Below are 17314 nucleotides of genomic sequence, written 5' to 3' on the forward strand. Positions count from 1 at the left end.
ATCACTACTTTGTTAGATGTATTGACATGTTGAAAACACAGAGCTGTCTGTTCAAACGACTAGCACACAGCTCAGACATCTATGCACAAGACATGACACCACAGGTCTCTTTACAGTCCCCAAGTCCAGAACAGACTATGGGAGGTGCACAGTATTACATGGAGCCATGACAACATGGAACTGTATTCCACATCAGGTAACTAATGCAGCAGTAGAATCAGATTTAAAAACAGGTCAAAATATACCTAATGGGGACTGTGAAGCAGCACAAACATAGGCACAGACACATGCATACAGACATGATAACATACGCACACGTACACATGGATTTTGTGTTGTAGATATGTGGTGCTGGAGTAGGGGCCTGAGGGCACACACTTAGTGTGTTGTGAAATCTGCTATGAATGAATTGTAATGTTTTAACATTTTTATAACTGCCTTAATTTTGCTGGACCCCAGGAAGAGTAGCTGCTGCCTTAGCAGGAACTAATGGGGATCCATAATTTTTTTTAATTTTTTTTTATTTTACCTTTATTTAACTAGGCAAGTCAGTTAAGAACAAATTCTTATTTTCAATGACGGCCTAGGAACAGTGGGTTAACTGCCTGTTCAGGGGCAGAACGACAGATTTGTACCTTGTCAGCTCGGGGGTTTGAACTTGCAACCTTCCGGTTACTAGACCAACGCTCTAACCACTAGGCTACCCTGCCGCCCCAGGAAGAGTAGCTGCTGCTTTAGCAGGAACTAATGGGGATCCATAATAAACCCCAGGAAGAGTAGCTGCTGCCTTAGCAGGAACTAATGGGGATCTATAATAAACCCCAGGAAGAGTAGCTGCTGTCTTGGCAGGAACTAATGGGGATCCATAATAAACCCCAGGAAGAGTAGCTGCTGCCTTAGCAGGAACTAATGGGGATCTATAATAAACCCCAGGAAGAGTAGCTGCTGCCTTGGCAGGAACTAATGGGGATCCATAATAAACCCCAGGAAGAGTAGCTGCTGCCTTAGCAGGAACTAATGGGGATCCATAATAAACCCCAGGAAGAGTATCTGCTGCCTTAGCAGGAACTAATGGGGATCCATAATAAACCCCAGGAAGAGTAGCTGCTGCCATAGCAGGAACTAATGAGGATCCATAATAAACCCCAGGAAGAGTATCTGCTGCCTTAGCAGGAACTAATGGGGATCCATAATAAACCCCAGGAAGAGTAGCTGCTGCCTTAGCAGGAACTAATGGGGATCCATAATAAACCCCAGGAAGAGTAGCTGCTGCTTTAGCAGGAACTAATGGGGATCCATAATAAACCCCAGGAAGAGTAGCTGCTGCCTTAGCAGGAACTAATGGGGATCTATAATAAACCCCAGGAAGAGTAGCTGCTGCCTTGGCAGGAACTAATGGGGATCCATAATAAACCCCAGGAAGAGTAGCTGCTGCCTTGGCAGGAACTAATGGGGATCCATAATAAACCCCAGGAAGAGTAGCTGCTGCCTTAGCAGGAACTAATGGGGATCCATAATAAACCCCAGGAAGAGTATCTGCTGCCTTAGCAGGAACTATTGGGGATCCATAATAAACCCCAGGAAGAGTATCTGCTGCCTTAGCAGGAACTAATGGGGATCCATAATAAACCCCAGGAAGAGTATCTGCTGCCATAACAGGAACTAATGAGGATCCATAATAAACCCCAGGAAGAGTATCTGCTGCCTTAGCAGGAACTAATGGGGATCCATAATAAACCCCAGGAAGAGTAGCTGCTGCCTTAGCAGGAACTAATGGGGATCCATAATAAACCCCAGGAAGAGTAGCTGCTGCCTTGGCAGGAACTAATGGGGATCCATAATAAACCCCAGGAAGAGTAGCTGCTGCCTTGGCAGGAACTAATGGGGATCCATAATAAACCCCAGGAAGAGTAGCTGCTGCCTTAGCAGGAACTAATGGGGATCCATAATAAACCCCAGCAAGAGTAGCTGCTGCCTTAGCAGGAACTAATGGGGATTCATAATAAACCCCAGGAAGAGTAGCTGCTGCCTTGGCAGGAACTAATGGGGATCCATAATAAACCCCAGGAAGAGTAGCTGCTGCCTTAGCAGGAACTAATGGGGATCCATAATAAACCCCAGGAAGAGTAGCTGCTGCCTTAGCAGGAACTAATGGGGATCCATAATAAACCCCAGGAAGAGTAGCTGCTGCCTTAGCAGGAACTAATGGGGATCCGTAATAAATACAAATACCACCAGGAGTCATTACGACGACAACGTCAAAGCCACTGATCACAGGTAACTGGATCGCACTTAACATCACACAAACACAAATAAGATACTGGACACACAAAGATAGGCACGCACACACCCTTAGAAACACACACACACACACACACTTGAATACATCACAAGCCCTCCAATCACTCCTCGCCTACTTACTTCCTCAATCTAGCTCAACACACTGTCAGTTTGAAGAGCAAAGCAGCCTATTACTGTTACAATCTGTCTGAGAGTCACAGCAGCCAGGCAGAAACATTTCCCTCAGCCCTTCCTACAGTCTCTAATTGCCTCCAAAGGGAGGTGACTGTTGGTTGGAATCGTGTTGTTGAACATTTACCAGCCGGAGTCTAGCTAAGGACCTCTCTCCCTCTCTTCGTTTGATTAGTAGCAACCCTTTTCAGAAGAACATCTCAGGTAGAGAGGAAGTAGAAACATCTGGTGGTTGGTCAGTAAAGATTCATTAATCATGTGATAATTAAGAGGTTCATTTGAAACCCACTTATCCGCAGCAGATGTAACCCACATTACTGCCCAGAAATAGCAGACCTATTCAGCCAAATAGCAAAAATAGACTAGTTAAATGTGCTACTGCAGATGACGTGACACCACAGAGGCTTGTGTGTGTGAGAGAGAGAATTTACTGCCTCCTTATCATGCAAATCAAATATCAAATCAGTCCATAACATGTTCCTATGTAGGACTGTAGCAGGCCAGGGTCTGTTGATGTAAAGGAGTTTTGGGATCATATCAGATCTTTCCACTCAACCCATTTTGCCACAAAATACAATTCTCTCCTCTTCAATGTGCATGACAGCTCCTCCGACACTCGTTCCGGCTGAATTGCCTTTCTGAGGACAGTGAAATTGAAAGTGAAGGAAAACAGATGAAAGCTAAATGAAGCCTTGGATTTTCCTGACGCGGGGACAACAGGAGACCAATTAGAAAGATGGAGGGGAGGATGTCAGTGGGAGTTGAGTTCTGCAGTCAGGTGTCAAGGTTTACACTGGGATCCTGGAACAAATAGTCTTCAACTGGGTCCTTTCCTCCTATTTCCTTCATGACCACTGATGTTCTGATTTACCTATCAGTTGATGTGATGAAAATCAATAAAAGGGGGGCATATTAAGAGTATTAAAGGCCCAGTGCTGTCAAAAACATGATTTACCTGTGTTTTATATATACAGGTAACTGCCAAAATAACGGAAACCCTTGAGTAAATGAAGGTTCTGGTGGCTCTGTGGGGTGCATGGTTTAGGTCCACTCGATCCCTTAGAGGGCAAGGTAAATGTCAATTAATACACAGCCATTCTGAGTGATCACCTTCAACCTTTGGTGAATCATGTCTATCCTGATGGGAGTGGAGCCCCTATCCACAGGGCACGAGTGGTCACTGAATGGTTTGATGAGCATGAAAACGATGTAAACCATATGCCCTGGCCGTCTCAGTCACCAGATCTCAACCAATGGAACACTTATGGGAGATTCTAGAGCGGCGCCTGAGACAGTGTTTTCCACCACCATCAACAAAACACCAAATTATGGAATTTCTGGTGGAAGAATGGTGTCGCATCCCTCCTATAGAGTTCCAGACACTTGTAGAATCTACACCAACTTGCCAAGGCACATTGAAGGTGTTCAGGTGCCTCGTGGTGGCCCAACACCCTATTATGACACTTTATGTTGGTGGTTCATTTATTTTGGCAGTTACCTGTATTTCCACACTATGAGGTTGGAATAATAGTGTGAAATTGTGAAAATGACGATAATGCCGTATTAACGTAAGAGCTGTTTGACAAGACTGGCTGTGATTTCTGCCTGTTCAGGTGGGATGGAGTTTGGGACTGCCTGGCGACAGGCAATAGTTAATAATAATTTGGGGGTGCTTATATTTGTCCTGTTACACACAAGTGTATAATGGGAATGTGTTTCTTGCAGGTCCAAACTCTCCCTGAGACACCCACAGAGAGTGGGGTCATGGCCAGGGTCACGGCCAGTGCCCCTGAAGCAATTAGAGTTAAGTATCAAGGGCACAGGGACAGACTTTTCTCCTTGTCGGCTCCGGTACTCGAACCAGCGACCTTTCGGTTACTGGCCCAACACTAACCTTGAGGCTACCTGCCGCCCATAGACCAATAACAAAGAGAGTTTAAACCTCTCTGCCAATAACAGCTAGTTTTGAGGTTCCATATCCCTCCCATAAAGCTTAGGCCCCTCACTCAGACCACTACCATAGTCCTAGCAACATTCTTGCTTGAGAAATGAAGAAGCTATTTTTTATATTTTTTTTTACAATTTGAATTGAAAAAAATAACAATAAGGTACTTAATTGTTGCCCATAAATGATTTGATATTGAGATAAAAACAGATGCATTGGGCATTTAAGGCATAACCTCTGACGTAAGTCTGATACTAATCGCTCAACTTCTGTTGAACAATGGGAACCTTACAGTATGTCCGCAACTCTAGTATGTTTCAATGGCGATTTAAACTGACGCACAAAAAAGACAACACTTCAATCCGAGTTGGATCTTTGTCAGGTCATCTTTTTCTTGAATACGTTCTTCTGTCCTGCACCTGATGAGTTGGAATTTCCTTATTTTTCTCTATTTTCTAACCATCTACAAACATCTCTGTCCAAGCTATATTGTAAAGTAGCTTGTTATTGACTATAGTGTCTACATACATACATACATACGCACGCACGTACGCACGCTGTTGGCATTGAATCCGGGCAATAATATGACATCCATATATGTGACTGACTGTAAACCTGAGGGGTTTTGTCACAAGTGGAATGTAGACTATAACTAGGCAGCAACACGCGATGGAACGGACCGGACTTCGCTGTCCCCGTCACACGGCCACATTCCAACGGGGGCGGGTATCCAGGACGGCGGACTGGCTGACTCGCTGGACGCTCCGATGGGCGATTAATTGACCCGAGCGAGACAGGCAGGAACCTTTGGCTCTAGTCCAGAAACCCCAGTCACGTTTTCCACTGTGCCCGCGGGGCAGCTAGGGCATCGCCCAGGAAAGTAAACAAACGGGTGGAACAAGCGACTGGCCTGCCACAACATGACCACCCTTATCTGTGGCAGTTGTCTCGCCTGGCACTTCCTGTTCGTGTTAAACTCCGCCCACATCTCCCACACTGTGCAGACAGGGTGTCTGGTATGACAATATTACATCATTATTGTTAGGACACTGCTTCTCGTCTCTCCTGTAGTAATAGCCATCTTCAAAAGGAATCTTTTAGTGACAGATAAGGAACATATCAGGCACCACCTCTTATCATAACATTATTACAATTTAACTACTGTCTGTAGGTGTCATCATCAGGGATGGTTCCAATGAGTTACTGACTCATACAAGTGGCTGAAAAATAGTGGGCTGAAGCAACATTAATATTCTATGGGGGTGCCATGTTATTGCTTTTGGGGAGGGGCACTGATTTGTTATGGGAGTGCCCAGAACCCCTGGCAGCCAGTGTAATTCTAACCCTGTCAGAACAAATACAATTTATTGTTCATTTCACCCTCCAGATTAGTTGAGTAATAAGCTGTGTCAGAGCTGTTAGTGTGCTGATTCACCTCAGTGGATTTTAGACGTGTACAAGACTGCTGTAACTGCAGAGTCTGCTATATATTCAGCTGAACGGACACTCATTAAATGTGCAACTGTGCAAAACCTAAAGGGAATGTATCAATAGCCATGTTGTGCTAGGGTATACTATATCCTACAGGGGACTAGAGAGAGATAGAGAAACATCATGGAACGATGCACGGAGGAACCTCTTTAAACACTTTTCATTTCTGCCCATTAAAGATTCAACGGGCCTAATTAAAAAACCCTGCATCAGGGAAAAGCAAAGCCTCTGAAAACATTGGCAGTCAGTATTTCACAGCATTAGTGCCATGATTAAAGCCACGGTCGCCCGTCTCGTAACCGTCTGTCAGAGGTTAAATAAAAATGGTGACGTCGTGCCGCGAGACAGATCGCTCACTCAGGTTCATATTTCCCAGAGCTTGACGGGTCCGTCATCAACTCACACCGAATCTCGGGAGTCGGTGGCTGAGCACGGAATGAAGACTAAACGAGTGTCAAAAGAAGACAATCGGTACTCTGCAGGACAGCGCTGAGGTTAATGTTGAAGCCCCTCTTTAAAAGGATCAGCCACTCGAGTCAGGCTTTGATAGAAATGTTCAGGGGTCCGTGTTGTGGTTTGGGCTTCCTGAATAGAGTGGAGAGGTTTCTTTGGTCGGCGAATGAGAGGAACCAGCGAGGCTGATGGGAGGTGGAGAATACAGTCTTAATGACAACCTTTCTACAACACACCATGTTAACAGGAAGCACTCTTGCATTAAACTGAGAAAAGGGCACTGGGTTTTGTTTTCAGCATCCTCAATATGGTTGCAGGGCCACATGCATGCACACCATACCCAAAGCTGTTCACATTAGAGCTCAATTGCCAGGGGAGTGTATTTAGACAGGGAGAGAGAGAGAAGGGGCAATGCGGGAGGAAGAGAGAGACACACAAAGATGGGGTAGAGGTTATGAGAGGAAGAGAGAGCGTGTGTGTCAGAGAGAGAGAGAGAAAAAGAAGAATGGTCTTCGAGGGAGGAAACAGGACCAGTATAGAAGAGACGTCACAAACAAAACAGTCCATTACGGGTCTGGGACTGAGACGGGGTGGGGAAACAGACAGCTACCATACAACACAATCAGAGGGGCTAGGGTCTCATATATCACAAGAGAAAAGGGACAACTTAAATGTATAAATACATTACTTAGTTTTGTGGTACAGAAGTTTGTACATAAATCGAGGTTGCATACCAACATGCAATCAATGTGCCAACAGACATGACGTATCTCATTTTGCCACACGTCTTTATCATCCAAACTGCATTTTAGTACCATACAGACCACATTTTGAGACCATTTGACAAATGCCTGGGCTGTATTATACAATATTCAAAAGCATCCTTATTTTACTCAAATCCAACCCACACAGTCCACTTCACACCACTATCACAGACAGACGTTTCACAGAGTCACAAGGTACTCTACATCTAGCAGCCTACAAATCACGCAGCTCTGTAACTGCTAGTACCTCCCTGTATACCAGGATATCCTGCTCGTTTGTCTCCGTCTCTGTAGCCCAATAAGGAGCCTGGTGGGAGGACGGCTCATAATAATAATGTCTGGAACGGAGCAAACGGAATGATACCATTCCATTGATTCTGCTCCAGCCTTTACCACAAGCCTGTCCTCCCACATTAAGGTGCCACCAACCTCCTGTAGATTATATCTGATAGGGCTGGGCTTGAATGAGTGATAAGGCTGTGTGTCTGTGTCTGGATACAAGATGTAATTTGGCCTGTTTCTCTCAGTTTTCACGTCTTCAATAGGAGGAGTGAGGAGAAGCATGGAAATAAATGGGTACCCGCTGGTCTGTTTGATGTCCTAGCTGATCTGTTTTACTGAAGTGGCATTGATTGAGGATAATGCTTTGGCTAATGGCTATTATGGACGTCATGTAAGATGTTGGCTGTCGAAGTCTGTAAAGCTCTCTTTGAAAAGGAAGAGCCTAAATCCGTGCGAGGGAAACTGTCGCTGGTGCCCATCCGTGATGCATTTGTTTGTGTGTAATGACTACTAGGTACACACATCCAAGTCATCTTCCATATATTGATCTTACCAGTATACATGCATTGATTGACCTTACCTACATGCATTGACTTGGCGCTCAGCCCACATGCTTTCACAGACTTGGCCCTCAGCCCATTAGTGTCTAGGCTCGAATGTTGAGTAAACATTGTGTATTCTCATGTGTGCCTGTTTAGGATGGACTCTCTTGGGTGTTGCCCTCTGCTGGTAAATTGTATTACTATGCTGTTATCAGAAAACAGCATCCTGAGGACGATGTGGCTGTGCAGCATTGCGCTGTATGGACGCTGCTGCATATGGCATTGATCTACAGTGCCTTGCGAAAGTATTCGGCCCCCTTGAACTTTGCGACCTTTTGCCACATTTCAGGCTTCAAACATAAAGATATAAAACTGTATTTTTTGTGAAGAATCAACAAGTGGGACACAATCATGAAGTGGAACGACATTTATTGGATATTTCAAACTTTTTTAACAAATCAAAAACTGAAAAATTGGGCGTGCAAAATTATTCAGCCCCTTTACTTTCAGTGCAGCAAACTCTCTCCAGAAGTTCAGTGAGGATCTCTGAATGATCCAATGTTGACCTAAATGACTAATGATGATAAATACAATCCACCTGTGTGTAATCAAGTCTCCGTATAAATGCACCTGCACTGTGATAGTCTCAGAGGTCCGTTAAAAGCGCAGAGAGCATCATGAAGAACAAGGAACACACCAGGCAGGTCCGAGATACTGTTGTGAAGAAGTTTAAAGCCGGATTTGGATACAAAAAGATTTCCCAAGCTTTAAACATCCCAAGGAGCACTGTGCAAGCGATAATATTGAAATGGAAGGAGTATCAGACCACTGCAAATCTACCAAGACCTGGCCGTCCCTCAACTTTCAGCTCATACAAGGAGAAGACTGATCAGAGATGCAGCCAAGAGGCCCATAATCACTCTGGATGAACTGCAGAGATCTACAGCTGAGGTGGGAGACTCTGTCCATAGGACAACAATCAGTCGTATATTGCACAAATCTGGCCTTTATGGAAGAGTGGCAAGAAGAAAGCCATTTCTTAAAGATATCCATAAAAAGTGTTGTTTAAAGTTTGCCACAAGCCACCTGGGAGACACACCAAACATGTGGAAGAAGGTGCTCTGGTCAGATGAAACCAAAATTGAACTTTTTGGCAACAATGCAAGACGTTATGTTTGGCGTAAAAGCAACACAGCTCATCACCCTGAACACACCATCCCCACTGTCAAACATGGTGGTGGCAGCATCATGGTTTGGGCCTGCTTTTCTTCAGCAGGGACAGGGAAGATGGTTAAAATTGATGGGAAGATGGATGGAGCCAAATACAGGACCATTCTGGAAGAAAACCTGATGGAGTCTGCAAAAGACCTGAGACTGGGACGGAGATTTGTCTTCCAACAAGACAATGATCCAAAACATAAAGCAAAATCTACAATGGAATGGTTCAAAAATAAACATATCCAGGTGTTAGAATGGCCAAGTCAAAGTCCAGACCCGAATCCAATCGAGAATCTGTGGAAAGAACTGAAAACTGCTGTTCACAAATGCTCTCCATCCAACCTCACTGAGCTCAAGCTGTTTTGCAAGGAGGAATGGGAAAAAATTTCAGTCTCTCGATGTGCAAAACTGATAGAGACATACCCCAAGCGACTTACAGCTGTAATCGCAGCAAAGGGTGGCGCTACAAAGTATTAACTTAAGGGGGCTGAATAATTTTACACGCCCAATTTTTCAGTTTTTGATTTGTTAAAAAAGTTTGAAATATCCAATAAATGTCGTTCCACTTCATGATTGTGTCCCACTTGTTGTTGATTCTTCACAAAAAAATACAGTTTTATATCTTTATGTTTGAAGCCTGAAATGTGGCAAAAGGTCGCAAAGTTCAAGGGGGCCGAATACTTTCGCAATGCACTGTATATTTGGGACGGTCAGATGTCAAACCTCATGACAAATGGCTTTTTAGGAAGCGATAAACATTTTATGGAATCTAAATTGAAATTCTATATTTTCCCATGTTTTTTTCAGGTAACCTTCCTGATCTTGAAGACTGGCTGTCCGACCCAACGGGTAGTGAAACCACCTACCTCCCAGACTGCAATCAGGAACATTCGGGAATCTGCAACACCTCCAACACCTGGGCACCGCCCACCACCTCTGACGTCCTCCCCACCGCCAACACCCCCTCCACCAACCAATCAAATAACCCCTTCCTGATTCCGGCCCGGCCCATGTTCGTATCCCTGCATTCTGATTGGAACAGCGCCATGGCCGCCTGGGGATTAGCCTGGGATGCACACGTGTACGGTCTGGGCTCCATCTTCGCCATGGTGACCCTGGCCTCGGCGCTCAACCTGCTGTGCCTGCCCCTGCGCTGCCCTTCCGGCTGTGGCTACTTCGCCCTGGTCAGCGTCTTCCTCCTGGCTGCAGGGTGTACCAGGGCTTTCTCCCTCCTCTACGATGCCTACGGCCACCAGGACCGGCTGCCCTCCACCGAGGCCTCCCTGCTGCTCTATGAAGCCCCGTTCCCCTGCCTGACTGCAGCCTTCGGCCTGGTCTTCCTGCTCCTCTCTATGCGCTCCAGGATGCAGCTATCCTACTCAGCCTTCCAGAGACCCTGTTTCCTGGCCTGTCTGGTGTTGCTGCACTTCGCAGCAGCTTTTGGTCCTGTAGCACTGCTGAGGCTCTACCAGAGGAGGGCACCCTTCTGCCTCTTCATCTCGCTCATCTCCCGGGGAGCGTTTGTGGCGCTGGTTTCTTTTCTATCGGTCGCCTATTTTGTGTTTTTCTGCTACGTACGGGCGGACTCAAAGCACATTTACCACCTGAATAACACCTCGCCCACGCCAGCTGAGCGATACAACCGCTGTCCATTCGCAGAGAGCAGGGACTGGGACCGTGCGGCTGCGACAGTGTGCCTTTCGGCTCTGTTCTGCCTGGCATGCGCCGGGCTGCAGCTGTACGCCATGCTCCACTCTCTGGGGCTCGCCGGAGGAGCAGATGTGTTCCGCCCCTGGCCTTGGTGGACCTTCCAGCTCAGCTGCAGGGTTTGTGAGGCCGGAGTTTGTCTCACCCTAGCCCTGGTGGTGGCCCAGCCAATCTACTGCTCTGACCACCTTCCCCAGCCTGGAAGCTGTTGGACGGAGCTGCTGGCGATTAAGTCGCCCATTATGCCGGGAACCTACCAGTGGACCCTGAGCCAGCAGGAGAAGCTGGCCATCTGCGACATTGGGCACGGGGAGACAGAGTGCCTACCCCTCTACATGCTGATGGATGAAAGGCTAGGCAGCAGCTTGAACGGCCTGGACCTCCTGTACCACAGCAACCGGGCCTTGGCTTACAGAGACCTGGACCTGAATTTGGATCTGCCTGGCTCCAGCAAGCCCGAGGACAGGTGTGGTGGAGAGGCGTCCGGGGGTTCCTCCTTCACCAGCGACTCCACGGCTGACCTGCGGCCGCCATCGCCCATCAACCTGCGCCGTAGTATTGATGAGGCGCTCTTCAGCGAGGACCTCTTTCCCATAAGCCTCTTCAGACCGTCCATACCCTTTTGCTGCAGTGACCTGTCACTCAACATCCCCTACTCCACGTCCACCCTGCCCAATAGTGGCCAGGTGCTTCGAGAGACCCTCTCAGCTGACCCAGGCCTGTACCGGACGACCTCCTGCGTGGAGATGGCCCCTCCTCCCCCAACCCCTCTACCAAACCGACCTATGGCAGGCGACACCATCCTGGGTGCTCCACCATCTCCCTCCCTGTCCTCCAACTCCTCTTCCCCAGAACGCTGGAGGGGAAGTTCCTCCTCCTGCTCCCTGTACAGACCCTCATTAGGGGGGTCCTCTCTGGTCCTCTGTTCCAGCCCAGAGGGGCACGCCCAACCCCCATCCCTAGGCGGCAGCTCAAGCCGCATTACAGCCTCCAGCCACCAGGGCTCACACATGCAGAGATACTATCGCACACTGGGGTCAGCCTCACAGGAGAGTCTTGACCTAGAGTCTGAAGCGGACCGGTCCGTACAAGAGGAGTTCATCAATGTCTGCAGACAGATTGATGCGATGAGCATCTGCAGTGAGACAATTGACCTGTAGGCAGAGCTCTCAACAGTCAAGGGCTAAAGACTGAGGACTGGACTGAAATAAGGTGTTGTGAAGAAGGATTCAAGATGGCGTCACGATCTGTAAGGAGCAACGAGCGGTTTGATTCATCAGGCTAGCCTTCATTGTCAAGAAAGGTAAAACAGTGCGTAAATGAACTGAGGGTTTGTTTCAGAATGTTGACAAGAGTCTTAAGTGCCACATGCCAAGGAGAAATTTGTGACATTTTTCCCACATTTGCTATTGGATGATGAAGTTTGATACGTTAATAAAAGTTGCGTTTTCCTGTGCATTTCAAGAGGGGCACAGGAAAGCAAAATACATTTGTACAAAACGTTTTGCATTCAAATAAATAATACTGTGATTGAAATAAGCACTTAATAAACGACTACTGAAAATCTTGTTTTAATATTTTAGCATACTCTTATCCAGATTGAGTGCATACATTCTCATACTTTTTTTCCTTCTCCATACTGGTCCTCTGTTGGAATCAAACCCTGGTGTTGCCAGCACCATGCTCTACCAACTGAGCTACACGGGACTGTACTTTACATTTTCATAGTGTAAGATTGTTATTCAATGCCAAGTTGTTTCAATTCAGTCAAATATAATTGTGTTTGTGAGCCTCTACATGAAGAATTAGACATGTTAGAGATGTGCTTTAAGATCCATCCAATAAAGGAAAGCTTGATTTGAACTAAAGGCAACATTGTAGCGGAGCAGCAGTGAACTATACTGGTAGGATAGCACCGATACTATTGTGCTTTAACTTCGGACTGACACACAGTACATTTTATATGAAGCCGCTTGATATTTTATTAATGTTAAAAAGATACTTTACTCAAAACATGATTAAATAAAGAGAAATGTCAACATTTAAGTGTGCATGTTTTGTTTTCACTAAGTTTCAGGTCATGTAGTTCAGGTATCTTCTATAGTTACATTTGGGGATATTATTTTTGACAACGCAATATTATTTTTGCACCAGTTGGCTGTACATGCCCCAAAACACCAGTATTTTTACTTCATAGTTTGATCTCCATCTTTTTAAATTAGGTAGACAGTTTGTATCCAACACTTACTTCCACGACTGATCAAAACTCACGACTCTTGTCCCTCTGCAGCAGACACATGGTGAGAAATATGTTTGGAACATTGAATCACAATACATATAGAATCGTAATACATATCGTATCAGCACACAAGTATCGTGATAATATATTGTATCCTGAGGTCCCTGGGAATTCCCAGCCTTAATAACAACCCACAAATCAACATATTTGGACTTTTATTGTTTTACAGCATTAGTGACCGGTTTCTGTTGTAATCCCATTGTAAACAAGGCCTGTTTCATAGTCAGTGGAGATTCTCATAACTAAAGGTGGGAGACTGCAAACAACCATTTCAAACAGGATACAGGTATATAATTCTCCATACATCTTCATGTACATATTTACTTAATATTCATGTCAACTGTAAGAGTACTGATAGTCAAGTGAGGTCCCGGTAGGGCAAAGTACATTAGCACAAAACGGAAAGAAAGTCACTCCTACAGCTTAAGAGATATCCTAAAAAAAACATCTGGCAAAAATAACAGTTTACGAAAAACATTAGAAAAATCTATTCCTACACAAGCTGAATGATATAGATACGGTATCTCAGTGAGAAAGGGGGTGAGGAGGATGTATAGCGCCATGCACATACAACACAGTTCTTACGGGAATTTAAGACTTTCCGTCGTGACGACCCCCATTTCAAGGCATATCTCTGGTAATCAGAGCAGGTCAAAGCTGCTAGCAATTGGTGCCACAATCTGGGACAGGGGTGGAGCGAGGGACTACATCGCTGGCGATTCGTAGCTTTAAATTTGGGCTTTTAGTATTAATAACACTAAAGTGTCACAGAGAGCATGTTGATACATTTGGCAGTATGTACGGAATTAGAAAAAAGCGAAATATAAATAGAGCCATGTTGAGGCTTTAAAAAACTAAAAAGCATACATATCAAAACCCTTCATGCTCCTTCGAGCCACTGGGACTTTCTTCAGCAGAGATCGTCAACTAGATTCAGACACGGGACGATTTCTTGGGTGGATGGGCAGGGGCCGGAACATAATTACAAATCATTTGTAGACTGCAAATTGACCTCAGGAGGTCCAAACAGATATAATATACCTTAAACAATCATTTCAAACCTTGCTTACATTTTGTAAACGATGACATCTCTGTATTTATTATCTGTAGGAGTACTTGGGAACAGATATCCCAAATTAAAATCACTTGGTTCTGATTAACTGGTGTTTTTACACTCTTTTGTTCCAAGCATAATATTTATTTATTTATTTACTGTGAGGGGGGGGCGCAAATGAAACAACGTGGGTCAAATTTGGCACGGGGGATGCCAGTTGGGGAACCCTGCTTTACAGCTTTTAAATCAAACAATTTTTCTTGAAACTCGTTTCCTTCCAGTCTAAAAGATTATCGTATTACCCATTGTTTACCGGCACTGTGATAGGCCACTAGTTTATTGGTTCACGTCGACTAAGGGGGGTATGACATGGCCACTACGGCGAGGGAACGTCGCCTAGTCTAGAGTCCCCGCCAATGAGTCTGTCAGTTAAATCACAGTCAAAAGTTTAACAGAACAATCTACTTTTCTCAAAGCAGTTAACATCTTTCTGCATAAACAGAGCTAACTACATAGATAAAGGAGGATTGCCACAATACACTTGCACACAGAGTAGCAAGACAAGTGTTTTTCCACATATATATATATATATATATAGTTTGATTGGGATGTTTGTGGCTTCTGATGGAGGTGTCGGTACGAGCAGATCCCAGGGAATACAGAGGGGTGACAGCATGGCTCTCTCAGTTTCACCAGGAAGAGGAAGATAGCATAACAGCACCTTCTTCACTGAGTTTATCCTCACACACTCTCTCTCTCTCACACACACACACACACACAACACACTCTCTCTCTCTCTCTCTCACACACACACACAATCAAATACTTCCTTCAACACGCTCTCACACACACCAAGGGGACCGGTATTCTGGGAGGGGGTTATGGTGAAAACCCTGATGTTCCGCTTCGTAAGTGCAAAATCCTATGTTTCCCAGGTGATGGTGTTTGTTTTGCAGGTGTTCCCCCCCAGACCTCTCCCGTGGGGTGTGTGGGGAGTCGGCAGGGAGAGTGATGAGGTGGGTGTCAGATGTGGCGGTTACGTTTGGTCACAACGGGGGTGGGGGCGTCGGGGGCGGCCCTAGTCCGCTTCTTTCTGGCCCCTCCATCAGTAAAGTCGTTTCTCGTAACTGCAGAGAGAGAGGGCATCGTGAAAACACAATGATACCATCAATCAGTTAACGATAATCAATAATATAACGACCACACAAAACAATTCCTATCACCTGCTCTAAAACACACACAACAATTCCTATTACCTTCCCTAAAACACACAGAACAATTCCTATCACCTGCTCTAAAACACAAAACAATTCCTATCACCTGCTCTTAAACACATGAAACAATTCCTATTACCTGCTCTAAAACACACAGAACAATTCCTATCACCTGCCCTAAAACACATAAACAATTCCTATCACCTGCCCTAAAACACACAAAACAACTCCTATTACCTGCCCTAAAACAACCGGATAGAACTTATCAATGACCCTTTCCTACTACATCAGCTATCAATCTGTCTAAGCAATAAGATACTTATTCAACTATAAAACAAAGGTTGACAAATCCCATTCAATCCCCCATCATCTTGCCAGTATACTTATTACAGGGTTGTCTGCCCTATGGATAACTGGGGAAGGAGAGGAGGGAAGGAGGCTAGTGGACAGAGAGAGGAGACAAAGCTTCCCATAATTCATCCCCATTCAAAGATGAAATACGTAATGGCGAGCACCCCTCCTCCCACTAACAAGATAATAGTCTGAAGGGGAACGTCACGTCGCCATATTAGCCGTCCTTATAGGCTAGCTGCCAGATTCAAACATCAAGATGGGAAGCACTTATCTAAAGGTAAGATTTACATTTCCCACCTGGATCATTTAAATCAACAAGATCAAACTTAGCCTTTCAATTTAGAAACAAGGGGAGAGTTGTTCTACATGCAAATGGCGATGTGGGGCCCACCACTAGGCCACACCCTTCACTTCACAGGTCTATGTACATGTACTTACATGGAATAACAGAACATCTATGGTGAAAGACAGAGAGAGAAAGAGGACTGATGTCTGAGAAAGAGGCAACACTATCAGTCATAGAAAAGTCATGGCTATCTACTGCTACACACACATTTCAATTCCACTGTGTGTGTGTGTGTGTGTGGGAGACAGAGTCCAACGTACGAGTGAAGCCCATGGACTCCTCCTTCCACCTGAGCAGACGTGGTCCTCTTCTCAAACTTCAGCTCTCCAGAGTACATCATGGAGCTGTGGAAAACAACACAATATCAGAGATCACTCAGTCACACACACACACTACTATCAGAGATCACACACACTGGTCCCCTCTACCTCACACACAACTCACCGTAGAACAGAGAGACTCTTGGCGCCGATGTCCTGACAGCCATGTTGGATGCCAGCGATCAGGTAGGGGATAAACTTGTGGATGGAGCCTTTGTCCTGAACAGAGCCGGACACACCCTGAGCCACCTTCACCTTGTCCCCTTCACTGTGGAATCAGCCAGTCAGAACACAGAGACGGGTTAGACGCTGCTGTAGAATCAGCCAGTCAGAACACAGAGACGGGTTAGACACGGCTGTAGAATCAGCCAGTCAGAACACAGACAGGTTAGACACTGCTGTAGAATCAGCCAGTCAGAACACAGAGACGGGTTAGACACTGCTGTAGAATCAGCCAGACAGAACACAGAGACGGGTTAGACACTGCTGTGGAATCAGCCAGTCAGAACACAGAGACGGGTTAGACACGGCTGTAGAATCAGCCAGTCAGAACACAGACAGGTTAGACACTGCTGTAGAATCAGCCAGTCAGAACACAGAGACGGGTTAGACACTGCTGTAGAATCAGCCAGTCAGAACACAGAGACGGGTTAGACACTGCTGTAGAATCAGCCAGTCAGAACACAGAGACGGGTTAGACACTGCTGTGGAATCAGCCAGTCAGAACACAGAGACGGGTTAGACACTGCTGTGGAATCAGCCAGTCAGAACACAGAGACGGGTTAGACACTGCTGTGGAATCAGCCAGTCAGAACACAGAGACGGGTTAGACACTGCTGTGGAATCAGCCAGT

General features: G+C 45.7%; 2 protein-coding genes across 5 annotated transcripts in view; one reads left to right on the top strand and one right to left on the bottom strand.

Moving 5' to 3' along the window:
- Positions 1-12915, top strand: part of LOC139378430 (proline-rich transmembrane protein 4-like) — a 42785-nt gene extending 29870 nt beyond the window's left edge. Inside the window, exon 3 of the mRNA XM_071120598.1 lies at positions 9975-12915. Within this exon, the coding sequence (XP_070976699.1) occupies positions 9975-12034 (2060 nt within the window). The 3' untranslated portion in view covers positions 12035-12915. The remainder of the gene's footprint in view (positions 1-9974) is intronic.
- Positions 12916-13311: 396 nt separating this feature from the next.
- Positions 13312-17314, bottom strand: part of LOC139378431 (inosine-5'-monophosphate dehydrogenase 1b-like) — a 28128-nt gene continuing 24125 nt past the window's right edge. For all 4 annotated transcript variants that reach the window (XM_071120600.1, XM_071120599.1, XM_071120601.1 and 1 more), the window contains 3 exons: positions 16586-16729; positions 16402-16485; positions 13312-15354 (listed from right to left, as the gene is read on the bottom strand). In XM_071120600.1, the coding sequence (XP_070976701.1) occupies positions 15333-15354; positions 16402-16485; positions 16586-16729 (250 nt within the window). In that variant the 3' untranslated portion in view covers positions 13312-15332. The remainder of the gene's footprint in view (positions 15355-16401; positions 16486-16585; positions 16730-17314) is intronic.

This window comes from Oncorhynchus clarkii, chromosome 21 (assembly GCF_045791955.1).
Source record: "Oncorhynchus clarkii lewisi isolate Uvic-CL-2024 chromosome 21, UVic_Ocla_1.0, whole genome shotgun sequence".
Taxonomy (NCBI): Eukaryota; Metazoa; Chordata; class Actinopteri; order Salmoniformes; family Salmonidae; genus Oncorhynchus; species Oncorhynchus clarkii.